Source organism: Thermobia domestica, chromosome 8, assembly GCF_964235325.1.
Source record: "Thermobia domestica chromosome 8, izTheDome1.hap1.1, whole genome shotgun sequence".
NCBI classification, from domain to species: domain Eukaryota; kingdom Metazoa; phylum Arthropoda; class Insecta; order Zygentoma; family Lepismatidae; genus Thermobia; species Thermobia domestica.
The window spans coordinates 260,358,702-260,373,604 of record NC_137461.1 but is presented as its reverse complement, the minus strand read 5'-3'; the positions used below and the strand labels follow the sequence as shown (position 1 = coordinate 260,373,604).

The 14,903-nt window shown below is 36.9% G+C and overlaps 1 protein-coding gene across 1 annotated transcript in view; it reads right to left on the bottom strand.

Annotated features, from left to right (window-relative positions):
* The window catches only part of ebi (transducin beta like ebi), an 89,098-nt gene that overhangs the window by 30,506 nt on the left and 43,689 nt on the right, over nucleotides 1–14,903 (bottom strand). Inside the window, exons 4-6 of the mRNA XM_081769680.1 lie at nucleotides 12,722–12,863; nucleotides 5,210–5,348; nucleotides 1,106–1,244 (exon numbers count right to left, since the gene is read on the bottom strand). Coding sequence (XP_081625806.1) covers nucleotides 1,106–1,244; nucleotides 5,210–5,348; nucleotides 12,722–12,863 — 420 coding nt within the window. The remainder of the gene's footprint in view (nucleotides 1–1,105; nucleotides 1,245–5,209; nucleotides 5,349–12,721; nucleotides 12,864–14,903) is intronic.

The window sequence follows — 14,903 nt, the reverse complement described above, 5'->3', positions numbered from 1 at the left end:
TGGCGGCTTTCCGTACCTCAGTGATAGTCTAGCTCGCGTTGATTTAAGGCATTGCGAGAGCAGAATGTCCTCATTCCACCCACAGACAGCAGATGGCAGAAGAGAGAGAAAGAAAGTCTAGAAACAAGTAATTTTAAAAACATTTAAATAAATTATTGGAAATATAAGAATTAAAAATCCTTTCGTCATACAAGTAATTGTTAAATTTAAGCTAGTTTTCAATATACGACAACGGAGAAATTTGATGGAAAATTTAGTGCAATCTTCCACCGTTAGAAAGTAACCAATCAGAGGAGCCGGCATCCTGCTGCATTGTTTTTCGCGTGTGCCGCCTCTTTGTAACATCTTAAACACGACATAAGATGGATGTTTTGTCTGTCTATCTGTTAACGATAGGAAATTTAAGAACTGCAGTGATAACGGATACCAATAATGAAGAAAAAATAGTGGTATTATGAGAAATGAGAACGAAACGTGCTTAATTTAAACATGACAGGCTAAATTTACCAAAAACTTACTAAATATTAAGAATCACGTGGTGTTGCTATGCAGCTATTATTGTGATCGATCAGGGTAGTGTTTAGATGTTATTAGTTTATCAGTGAATTATTAGACACTTCTATGCATCTATTCACGGGATGTTTTCTATTTAATTATATTTCATCTTTGGGTGGTCTCATATTTCCGGATTGATGGATTGCCCGAATGATCACATAGTTGCCTATAACGCAGTAACTATGATCTACAGCCACTGAAACTACATTTCTTTGTGTTTTGGATAGTACAGTATTGTCTTTTGGAATAGCAGTAAACGTCTTCGGGATATACTTCTAGAAAACTTCTGCAAGAGAGACAAGGACAATAACCATTTGTTAAATGTGTTACCTTTATCTTATTTATTTCGGCTTAGTTCAGAAATTTCCTACTAATACATATCAGCTACATATAGAGACACCTTCGATTATTAGTAAACGGAAGATACGAAATTCGCATGACCTTATTTGTGTTGTTCAAAAGAAATTAACAAAATTTTAAACCTGATACTGTACGTTTACATTCTACATAATATAACAAAAACCTAATATTAATATGACTTCTTGCTTACATTCCAATCCAAGGATGTAACATCCTTATTACTTGGAACCTCCGTTCCACCCTTCTGAATACAATGGCGAAGCACTAACTGGTTTGGTTGGGTCGAATTATCATTCATATTCCAAATACGGGCTGTACTGTCTCCAGAACTGTATATTAAAGAAACAAAACTAATATTAATATGAAACACAAGCGTATTAGAAAGTAGAAAGTACATACAGCACGAGGCATACGTACGAGAAAGTCAACTCTATCAAAATTCCAAAGATATTAAAAAGTAAAATTACAGAAGGTGTTAGCTTTATACCCGACCATTTTTGACGGGTACTCACCTTAAGATATACTGCGCCCGCACAATTGTACCCCCAGCATTGCGGACTATCACTCGGCATCGCGGTTTCCGTTACAGCAAGCTCCGGAATGGAAATTCTGTCTCACTCCTCCCTGACGCTTTCCACAGACAATCCAGGATGTGCGGGCGGCGATATATAAGACGTTGTTTCAACAGTCCAAATGCGCAAAAATCCATTGGATTGCCATCTGAGCTTTTCAAAGCAATGTCTTCAAACGGAATGACAAGAATTCCTAATTCCTCTGCCATATTCCTGATAAAAACGTGGATGTTCTGGCGGTATAACTCCAAGTCTTGTCCATTATGGATCATCACATGGTTCGCATCCATTCTATACAATTGGGGATGTCTCTCCGATATATAGGTATCAGAATGAATTCTTGGAAGTATCTTGCATTCACCGTCACGTTTTTGTTCACTCTGCGTATCAGCAACTTATCCTCATACCCGAATCCAGTAACAACCATAAAGTCACGAGAAAATTTCCTCTGCATTGATGAACGAAGTTGCTGTGCCCCTTGCTGTTAATGTCACAGTATGTGATCGCCCGAATATTGTCACCAGCAGTAAAATGTGCATTCATGCGAAAATCGTATGATTCATCATCCACTGTGACAACTTTCTTCCATTTGGAATCCGCTAGATATTTTCCATCCAGTTTTCTGCAGTTCGTCTTACGTTCGGCAACGTGACGCGGTAGCAGGTGGTGTACACGGGTCTTCCGCACACACTTCAACCTGACGCGTTTGCGAATTCTTTTGTTCACACTTGAAGGTGCGAAGTGGAATCATGACCCATATCACGTTGAGCCGGGGAACTTTTGGTACGCCAATCGACGGGTCCCCTTAGCACTACAAGTGTTACTTTGCTTACAGCCCTTCTCCTGATGGTTTTCGTGGGTAAATGTTTCGCAAGGGAAAGCTGTTGTGTGAAACGGTCAGTACGGTACGCCAAGTGGCAGCACCGAATCGAATATGAAATCTTTGAGTTTTACGTCCCACGGTTATGCCTGTTAGGCTAAAGGAAACGGTGATCATGAGTAATGAATGAAATGGTGGAAAGAAGAAAGTGGGAGGAAACGGGAGAACTCCGAGGAAACCCACGCACACGGTGTTTGTCCACCACAAAGTTCACTTGGCGGGGGCTGGGATCGAACTCGGGACCCCAAGCACCAGAGGTGAACGCTCTACCACTGAGCCACCGCGGTCCCAGCACTGAATCGAAAATGGTCAGATATACAGCGAACAACTTTCTGTAAAATCTCCTCTTATAATTAGTTACACTGAAGTATAGTACAAACAGAATACATTCTTAGCTATATACGCGTCTACTTGTCTATACACTCTTACAAGTTAGTATAGAAACTAAGCTAAAAATTGTCTTCAGTATAAAGGACATATATATATTTTCAAATAACTAGTGTTGCATTGGATTCGAGTGTATAATGTAGTATGTGCAACAAACTTCACTTTCTCTTAAAATACTATTGGACGCATTATCATCTAAAGACTAATCTGTAAGCCTTTGAAGATTAATCCTAAAAATCGTTGCAGAAAGCAATGTGATGAATCAAGCACGTTTGGTTATTCATTAACACCTACAAAGAAATACCAAGTAGACAAAACCATCTGTAGCTTTCTACAAGAACTTTTAAGACGCTCATAGATTAGTTTTTAAATATCATTTTGGCCTTCTAGAAAAAAAAGAAGTACCACCAGAATATAAGTATCCTCTTAATTATTAAGTGAAATTGGTAGTAGTTTTGGACGTGGCCGTACAATAACTTAATTAAAGGCTTAACTACATGGTGTAGCATAACAATTAAGATATTCATGTTTTTAAGCAAGTTATGTAAAATAAAGTAAGTAAGTTTTTACGTACCTTGAGTCTTACTTTTAATTCAAGCTTTCTAATGAAGATGTAATCGAGTTGGAATTCACATGTCTGGTAACTTGTTCACCTCCTCATATATAAGGTGAATAACTTCTTGAATTTTTTTACTGCAAAACTTGAACAGGTGGGCCGGACACCAAAAGGCCTCATATTAAGTACCTTGAACTTCTTTATTCACAATAAGTCAGCTCACCCGTTCAATATCAAAGCGAATGCATGGATAAACTTATTTCTCATAAGCTTACAGAGACTAGTATCTTTAGAAGAAAACTTGGAACAATTGAAACAAATCCACAATTTAGGTTTACTCGGTGAATATTCAAAATCTATTTTAGTGAAAGGGAAATCCCAAGCTTATAAATTGGTTCAGTAAAAAAAAAAAAAAAAAAGAAAGAAAAAAAAAAAAGAAAAAAAATGTAGATAACAATACCAAATGAATTCGTTCTTTTTGTGGTCAAAACTCTCAAATAAATTGAGGAAAGTGGCAAATATGAGTTTAATGTTGAACTTACACAACCGATGAAATTAAGAAGTAACTTTACAGGACACAAGAGCTACTACTACGTAGATAATCCCAGTGCTTCAGGTATATATATATTAGTGAAGTGTCATTGTAATTCAACTTATATGGTATGACGCAAAGAAATGTAACAAGAATGAAAGACCACATAAGAGACTCAAAAAACCAAGATCTCATAGTTTCAGGTCTATCTAAACACTTGGTTGCCATTAAACACATCATCAATAAGGTAAAGATACCTAATACAATGTCTTCACAAATAGAAAGCAAAAGGTATGAATCTTGCTTTATTAGGGGGCCGGAATTAAATCTAGATCAAGGATCTCTAGACAGAAGTTGGAACTATATTACCAACCTAAAAAACTCAACTAAATTAATTTTAATTGATCCAAATTAAAAAGTACTTTTTTAATATTGCAGAAATCTTTTTCAAAATAAAATAAAATACATCATAAGGTAAGAAACGAATATGATTCATGCTAGTGTGACAGAAAAAGTGTCCTTTTTCATAATTACCTGTAGATGTATCTTTATAATTGTAATGAAGTATTTAAATTATGAAGTAAAAAAAGAAATTCTCCACGTGGGAACATATGTGTGAAAGTAAAAAAGTTAGCACATATGTGAATTCCGACTCGCTTACATATTCATTAGGCTATTTCCTCTGAAAATGCTCGTAGTAGCTAGCGAATGAAATATCGGGAAGCAGGTACAAATGGACTTTCAAAAACATTTACTTAATTTTAATAGTAACGCTTTTCATCACTAATTGCTCTACATAACTGAAAGTAATACCCGGCAAAAATCCCAGATACACATCTGCAGTTTTCAGCTAAAACTAACATTACTAATCCCCAAATGAAGGACATATATTGACACATGAGTATAGTGGTTTTAAACTCAGGAGTCTATCTATTAATGTCAAAATTTCCAATACCCCCTCCCCTCTTCTTCATCTTCATCAGTGGCTTATTGTTTTACACTGCTGTTTTATTCACACCTCCATTATATAATAATAATAATAATAATAATAATAATAATAATAATAATAATAATAATAATAATAAGCTTATTTGTAACATTCTGAAAACAAAATACATAAACTCTTTCATGATGCGTAACTTATAACGAAATATAATAGCTCAAAAATTTAATCTTCTAAAGAATATGAGGGCTCCTATTGAAAATATCGGCATTAATAAATATTTAGACCCATTCGAAAATTAACTAACCATCGTTATTCAGATATGTCACCAAATGAAATATTTGTTCCTGTAATACATACGAGTACAGATTTAAAAAAAAAAAAAAAAAAAAAAAAGTTAATATATTTTACTAACGATACATACCCTGATGCCAATAGGTCAGTTGTAGGGTTCCACGCACAAATAAACACTTCTGATTCGTGGCCCCGAAGTACTGTTGCCTTGCTTGGAGGGATTTCAATACTGCCATCAACTTCCATGTTTTCATTTGCTGCAGGAGTAACTGAAAAGAACAATTTCTCATTTACAAAAATAAAACTAGTATATATTTTCAAATAAATAAAGTGAATGAAAAGAATATGGAACAACTATTTGTTTATACAGGTGCAATGGCGACCACATTATTTTATATCCGGTAACAAGGGAAGTTCGGGAGAAAACACTCGCCTTCACGGAAACTAAGCATGCCATTTGAAAGACCAATTCAAGCTTATTACAGCAAGCTAATAAAATTCCTGCACAGTTGAAAACGTTTCGAGAGATTCAACGTTACAAGCACGATTGGCACACGATTTGTACAACCATTTGGTGTGTCTGGATTCCAACCAATCAATGATTATGGTATGGTACATAGTATGAAACGTCTTCATCCGGACGTTGTGATGAATCAGAGAAACAATCAAATTATGCTCGTGTCCATGCTAATGAATCAGTTTGCGTTCCACAAGGTAGGTTACCGAATAAATTATATACCTTTTGAATCACCCATCGAATTTGCTTTTCGCTTTGGTTATGCGAACCGTTCCCTTGACGGATGCAACGGAAGTGTGCAAAGAAGTCTTTTGCCTGTGGTATTTCTTCATAGTAATCAATTTTTATCTGCAATCTATCATTTTTATGAACAGTATAATGACTAATTTTAACTAACGAACCCGTTAGTTATTGCAAAATAGTTTCCTCTGTTACCTCCGATAGATTTCAATTTGTATATCAATATTCAAATGGCGTGCTTAGATTTTCTGCAGGCGAGTGCTTTCTCCCGAACTTCCCTTGTAAGCCACCAAGGGAGAACCAAACGTCGACCCCATACTCATAAATGGGCTCTGCCGCTCAATCACTACAGAGCAGCAAGAGTGGAAACATATTGAGTGCAATCCAAGAGCCTGCCAAGTGATGTAATTCAATTTCTTCAGGCGAAAGGGGATAATACAGCCGCAATTTATAGTAGAATGAGTAGGGATTACGGCAAGAACTTTGTAAGTGATGACTGCGTGCACGACTGCTGCAGAGATTTTAAAGGACTTACTGACGTATAGGACAAGGTTAGGCAAGGGTAGAAATCTTTGGTGGCAGACGACTTTGGTGAATTCGAGAATCATATAGTTCGTGGAAAGCGAAGATTACGGTTTCTGACCTGTCTACTAAGTTCCTTGAAATTTCAAGATCAATGCCTCAGAATTACAGCACCTAGTTTACACTTCCCGGGAGCTTCAGTTGCACTTCTATGTTTTAAAGTTCTCCATTTTACAGCGATCGAACGGTACAGTTTGCTTATCGATGTGTGTGTGTGTGTGGGGGGGGGGGGGGAGAGGAGGGCACAACCGTCCAATGAACAACTTTGTCTTATCCCCGTTTCATTATCTCACGTGATTTAGTAGAAGTTAAAAAAAAAGCCTTCGTATAAAAAATCAAATACATTCATGGTATGTAAAACAACGTTATATTATTATTATTTTTATAACTGAAGACAAATCCACAAATAATCGGAAAGTTCAACAGTTTATTTCATAAATGTATAAGCAACTCCTAGGAAAACTATATAAGGTCTCTAGAAATATTCTAAACAATGTTTCCACAATGAAACAAACACAACTGGTGCCCACTGAACTACCACAAATATTGAGTATTTTTAAAGGCAATTCCATTCTTAATAATTTTTATATTTTCCAACGAGTTGCAATATTATTAGTTGTTTTCTCTAGAAAACAAAATAATTCTATCAAGATCGGTTGGCACTGGAACTCGACTATATGCTGAACATATTGTATAGGATACTTATATCGGGACAGATATTTGTGAATAATCACCCTTCAAAGAGTAATCATTTTACTTCTAGCAGCAACACGCTACGAATTTTACATGTTTGTTTCTACTTCTTCTCACATATTAATTGAAGATCGTCAGCTTCTGTCAGACTTCGAAGTACACGATCAATTAGTCTTAAGTACTGCATACGATTATTCATCTGTATATGTCTCAGGGAACATGGATATACAGGGTGCCCCAAAAGTAGGTATGCAGTCTCGTACTGATCGGCTCATGGCATTTAGTATCATTTACTTATTATCCATACAGGTACTAACTTTTAGTTTCTTAATTATTTGTTCTTAATTTCTTTTCACTTACACCTGAAGCTCGGAACAGACCGAAGCAAATTCATTATCTTAATAAATTAAAATTCCATACCTGATCGATGCTGATGTGTATATCTACTTTTGGGCCATATATATGGTCTGGCAAAGAAACTGAACTTTCTAAATGTAACGGTATTTACCGTTTGTTGAAATTATTCAGATCTATCTCCTTCAAAATAGTTCCCTTCACCATTAGTATATCGTTCTCAGTGCGTTTCCCACTGCTGGAACATACTTTTTGGAATGGCCTGGAGATCTCGCACCAAATTTTCTGTTACGTTTTCTATAAATTGGAAACGGCGAGGTGGATATTAACCTGGGGAACGGATAGAAGTCTGGAGGTGCCAAATCAGGCGAGGGTGGTTGAGGTACAACAGTCTTTGAAATAACTCTCTGATGAGGAGCACCAAATAGTTAAATGCATCGTCATGGTACGAAACACTTCGCAGAAGGTCAAACGACAACCTTTCCTACAAGATGACGTATTTCCTGAACATGAATGTCATCATATGATATTGCTGGGCATCCAAGTTTTGCCCTTACCTTTGATGTTTTTCCTGCTTTAAAACGCTGAAACCACTCATAACACATTCTTCGCCGTATGGCTCATACATTTTTCCCTGTACACTTCCTGCAACGCTTTTCCAAGTTTCTGTAAACGTCTTGCTTATTTTGAAACACGATTTGATGCACACGTGCTGCTCTTCCGAAATCTTCATTTTCGTAACACCACAAGTACGGAACATAACTTCTCTTCAACCTCGCCGCGTCACAATGACACACAACGCAGGATGATGCAATTACCGTTAAAACGCTTGAGAAGAATCCTACTACGTGACGCCGGTAAGAAGAAAGTCGAGGACAATTTCGTTGATCGTATTTTTTATACGTTCGGTTTCTTTCTGGACATATATACAATATGATGCTCGATTTTTATTTTATTTTTTCTTCTGATCTAGGGGCCAGTTCTGTAAACTACGTGCCATAATAATACAAATCCAATTTTCATACGTAAGTCTACACGTTTTGGCCATAATATTTTGTCCTCCAAGTAACAATATATTGTTACTTTGAAGTTAACTCATAAACATCCTATTATTTTCCATTTCATGCTGTGAAAGTTTATGTTTCTGGTTTAAATGTCTCCTAAATAATGCCTGTAAGTCTTTTAAGACTTTTTTTTTTTTTTTTTGGTTCCATTGTTGAAGGGAGAAAATACTGCTTGTCTTTTTTGATACAAAAGTTTTCCAATGACTATTTATTTATTTCTTTGGTGACAGAATGTATTTTTTACGGGTAAACTCACCCCGTAACTAAAACGGCTGTTACCAGCTTTGTCAATTAGCCTCAGTGTGTTATTCGGTGTGGGGGGTGGAAGCGTAGCCTCAGGGGAACTGAGAAATTTAAAAATCAAAATAGGATTGGCCCTTCTGTCTAGGAAACTATGCAGATGACACACAGGAAATGCCCACAAAAATGTTCCTTGTGAAGTTTCCATAATCTAATTGTACTATTGCCATATGATCACCATAGTGTGACTTGTAGACGATATAAAAGCGATACGTCACTGACAATTTTCAGCGAATTGTGTAAATTTTCAGACGTCTGTCAGTTAGTTTCTAATTGGCGTAGACATTTGAAATAAGACGCAGGGTATGCAGAATAGAACAGATAATGACAATAGTACAAATAGGATCTTACGGGAACTTTACAAAGAACATTTTCGTGGGCATTTCGTATGTGTCGTTTGCATAGTTTCCAGAGTTCAGGGGATGGGGTAAATCCTATTTTTTTTTTTAAATAAAAAAGCCATTCTTTCCGCCCTCACCCCCTGAAGCAACACTTTGTACAATCGGTCAAAGTCATACCTGCTCTGTTCTATTCTGCGTATCTTGCTTTTTGTTTCAAATATCTACGCCAATTAAAGACTGCCTTGCGGAAGTCCGAAAATTTACAATTTTGTAAAAATATTCTGTGAGACATCTGCCTTATACTCTGAAAGGAATTTGGTGGTCAAAAGTTATTTTTTCGCCTAGCATTTCCAGTCGCCATTCCGACCTGGTGCCAGGGACTTTTCGAGCCTGTATATAAATCTCATACGTGAATTATAATTACACTCCTATTTCAGAAAGAATATTATTACTCACAATAGAAGAATTTTAGGAAGATGAGAACTGCGAGATACTTTCACAATCATGACTCTCTTCTCTTTGTAAATAGAGAAGGAAATGCAGCGATTCAAGGAAGTATTAAGTACCAAAACAGAACTAATATATTCATGACAGAGAGATTTTGTATGGAAAATTTCACCAGGGTTTCGAGACATCAATTGCCATTTTATGCTCGTCTAGCTCATATTTTGTGTCTACTACGTAGAACAGATTAAAGCTTTACAAAGTAAAATTAACTCGCTTATCATTGCATGTTGAGCAACCTATCAATTTCGTTACCTGAATCTCTCAATTCACTCTCCACAATATATAATTATTAAAAAGTCTCTAGCAACTGTATAAAATTGCACTTACAAATATGGCGTAGGAATTCTACTCTCTTATAAACGAACATAAATACGATCTTATCGCGTAAGTATTTCCTGAAATATTTACAAATCGAGTACACAGAGTTTCATAATGTTCGTATGTAATGCGAAAGAGAAATGTAAACATCACATAATTACCTTATAAGAAGAATTACAGCTCCAGAGTTATGTGGAATCCTCCTGCCACTTCGATCACTTTTTAGTGCATTGCATGCTGGGTACTTATATGCTTACTTATTATACGTCACGTAGTTTCCTCAAAAAACAGAGACTTCTAGCACTCTGCCGCGTAAAGTTAAAGTTCTGCATTGACCATAAGTCTACTTGAAATAACATATATAATAAAGCGATGGGAAAAAGAAGGGAAGGGGAGGGGAGGGAGATAGTCATGTTTATGGATTTACAAATATTTTTTTTAAACTATTATTGAACTAATTGTCCGAAATAGTATGAACTGATATCAGTATTTGGGACAGCACTATACTGGAAATTTATTACAGCCACTAGACTATAATGGCTTCAGCTGATTTTAGTTTCACAATTAAAAGCACAATAACTACATTAACAAAGAAAAGACAGGAAAAAACTGATAGCATGAACAATTAAATGAAATCTTTTGAGTTTTCAAGTGGGAGGACAATGAAGAAAGTGGGAGGAAACGGGAGAATCCCGGGGAAACCCATGCAAACGGTGTTTGTCCACCACAAAGTTCACCTGGCGGGGGCTGGAATCGAACCCGATACCCCAAGCACCAGAGGTGAACGCTCTACCACTGAGCCACCGCGGCCCCAATATAGCATGAACAAACACATAAGCAAATAAATAAATAAATAAATAAATAAATAAATAAATAAATGTAGTATTATTAATAGTTCTGAGATTTATAATATAGTATTATAGTAGGATTAGATGAGAATTGTATTAAATTTGGGGCCGCGGTGGCTCAGTGGTAGAGCGTTCATCTCTGGTGCTTGGGGTCCCGGGTTCGATCCCAGCCCCCGCCAAGTGGACTTTGTGGTGGACAAACACCGTGTGCGTGGGTTTTCTCGGGGTTCTCACCATTTCCTCCCACTTTCTTCATTCCACCATTTCATTCATCATTCATCATCACCGTCTACTTTAGCCTAACCGGCATAACCGTGGGACGTAAAACTCAAAGATTTCATTTTTTTTTTTTCATTTTTGTATTAAATTGGTGCGAATAAAATGTCCACCCAAGGTCCGTCATTTCCAAAGAGCAAAAAATGATAACTCCAATACCTGGTTGATTAAAGTAGTTGCCGTCTGCAAATACACATTTTTGTTAACATTCAGACAACGATTAGATTCCGTGGCGAAAGAAATCTGGATTCTGCGAAGCGAAAAAATAAAGTCCTCAACCGCCAGTTGCACTGTCCAATCATCAGGGAAGGTCTTCCCTCCCAACAATTGATCGAGGTGCCAGTGGCGCAAGTTTGTGGTTTATTTCGTTGAATTCAGCATTGTAATGATCAGCAGTAATGGTTCGCCTCACCTGAGAAAGAGATGATGAATCACTCCCGCCAATAGACCACTACCATACCAGAAATATTATCTATGAAGGGAGAGGTGGTTTAGGAATTCGTCCTGGATGTTCATCACGATCCAATCATTATCCTGATTGTTTACGATTGTCAAAGTAGATCCATTTTTCATTTGAAGTGGTCATTCGATGCAGGAAACTTACTCGGTTATTCCTTACACTCAGAGAACTGCACAATTCTAGATGGCGATTCTCGCTGGCATGTGTCCCAAAATTTTCACCTTAACAACTGAACGGAGCTCCTGAAAGACAATGATGTAGTGTATGGCTCGTCCGTACCGCTCGTATGTAGAGGCACGAACATCTTACTGAAGGTACGCTTTCACGGTGTTCCGAAAGAGCTTACCAGAACAGGATGTTAGTCAATCCCCACGGCGCTTATTTTGCAGCGCAGTGCCGCCGGGACGAAATCTGACAATCTAACGGCAAATGGTGCGTTCATTCACCATTCCTCGCCCAAATGCATTATTATTTTTTTTTTTTTTTCAGCTTGTGCAGTATGTCACAATTTGGTGTTCTCCATCGGACACTTTCATACAACTTTGTACAATATACACTGCCTCGTGATTGTCTGGGTAATCCACCCAGTTTACGTTAGATCCGTAACCTTAGTCCATCCTTGCGTTCTATTGCTGAGGTGATTTCCACCGAACGTCAAAACGGGCATTTCATTTGCACCAGCCTAATACTAATGAAAGATGAAAAAAATGAAATGAAATCTTTAAGTTTTACGTCTCACGGTTATGCCGGTTAGGCTAAAGGAGACGGTGATGATGAGAGATGAGTGAAATGGTGGAATGAAAAAGTGGGAGGAAGCGGACCACGAGCACGGTGTTTGTCCACCACAAAGTCCACACGGCGCGAGCTGGGATCGAACCAAGGAACCCAAGCACCGGAGATGAACGCTCTACCACTGTGCCATCGCGCCCCCTAATGAAAGATGGATGTCAAACGAAAAAAAAAAGCAACAATTTAGGCTCTACACCTTGGGAAAGATGATGCAAAATCATCAATAAACGTGCTTCAGCTTAGCTAATAAAGTGAGATACTGAAGAAAATAGTGAACATACTTGGATCTGAACAATAATACTTTATGGGATGTGGAAGATTATTTTATGAAAATATAAAAATTATCAACTTACCTTCTTCGCCATTTGTATCCGCAGGTTCATTTTTCACTATTTGATGTTTTTGTTGATTTTGTTGCTGTCTACTAGCCACAACATCTGGCATCACAGCATCTATCAAAGACAGACTCTCCACGATTCTCTGTTCCGTTCCATCCTAATAAAATCAACATAACTGTATTTATTAATCGTTCTAACGCTAAAGTTCTACCACACTACCTAAATAGGACGATAAGAGCTCGACATCAAGATAATATCTACCAACAGTGACAAAATACTTTATTCTCAAAGATAATTTCACATTCACGGTAACTATTACGAATCTGGAACTATTACGCTCTTTTATCAAGCGTCACGGTTAACTTTTTTTTTTTTTTCGTTAAAGAATTTACATCTCAACAGCTTACTACAGAATATCAACAACAAAATATTATGGAAAAAGTCATTTGTTGGCAAATGGAAACATCCGGATCATAAAAAACTTTATAGATCAAGATATGTACACGAAAATCTTGAAACCGTATGAAAACTGAGATCTTGAATCTCCTCCTCCTTTACTGAAATTTTACTTTGGCTACTGGGTGTCACGTAAGTGTTCTCTGAAAGTAGTCACTTGAGTAAGAATCTCTTGAGAAGAAAATATATTTAAGAAATTGTTCATTTTCCCATGTATTCCTACGGCAAATTAATCAATAAAAATGTCGATATTTCTGAATGCAGGTATTGAGTACGCCAGGCCACAACGTGGAAATCTCTGGTCGTGATCGTATAGGTCTGGACGTATGAAATCTCAAGGAGGTGTTGGAAACTGGGGGAAGTTTTACAGTCAGGGCTTTGATGTTCTCTTTGCTTCGAATTAATGAGTTACTCTAGATTATTAAGTATTCAGCCTTTTGGCAGATCCTAGGACCAATTTATTTATTTATTTACTTATTTATTATTGTTAAAGGAAAGTATTTAGGTTCGTACACATCTATCTGTATGAAATTTTATTTATACCACCATTACTTGCCTCTGAATTTGCTGGAGGGTGGCATTTTTCCTCAAGAGTCTGTGAACGTTCACTAGATGTCACTTCAGCAGTCATTAGAAGCTAAACGCAATAGAGATATCTAACTACAAATGTAAGTCAGGGCCGCCAATACATGCTCGAAGCAATATTTATTTCGATTTGTTTTACATGTCGAGGTTGGCTATAAGTAGCCTTATCTACCACCTAAACATGATACGAAATTTTAAGACAAATCTTATACAATAAAAAAAAAAAAAAAAAAAAAGAAGTTGGTTATATGATATAATTGCACATTCTGTAACATCACTGCTGAACGCCACACCACGTCAATGATACTTCTGAAGTTAGCCATAGGGTTCACGAATATCGTAGCCAGCGTCTGCCACATGAAACGAAGTAGTGGTTCATATACTTCCGCAAATAATTGGTTGTAAATGACAGAATGCAATTTCATGATACATTGTCTATCAAGCATTGTAGTGACAGCCCTCATTTGCATTTATAGTTAAGATATCTGAACTGTGTTTAGTTTCTAATGTCCGCTGCATCCATATATAGGGAATATTTGCAGTCTTGTTGGGAAACGAAACCCACGAGTAAAATCAGGGGTACGTAAAGGTCCTATAAATAAAGTTTCATACAGATATGTTAGTTTGAACCCAAATAATTCCTTTATCAGTAATAATAAAAAATAATAATAATAGAAAAAAAAGTGAAGAAAATGAGAAAAAAAATGTAATCGAAACGGCCAGGCTCAACAAGATTCGATGGCAGTCAACTACCATCACAATTTTAGTTAATTTCAGAACACACAGAAATCATGGTTGTCACCTGTCCCGATTTTGAGGAAAATGTCCCGCGTCTCGACGTGACCCTGTTGGGACATTAAAAGTCCCGACCTTCATATTTATTTATGAAGTTGTAACTTTTATTATTATTGGAACTTAGTTTCCACATTATTGTGCAGAATCTTCAAAATAACAAAAAATTTCAAACAGGGGCAGGCAGATACCAATGTGCCTGGCAACTGAAGTCTAAACTCACTTTGTAATTGGTGAAGCTTACCTTCTCAAGACAGCTACAAATAATCAGAAAAATACATTTAAATGTGAGGAGCAGCAGCTGCAGTACTGGACCTGAGAGTGAAAAGACTGAAGCACATAACAACAAACGGTACTGTCAATA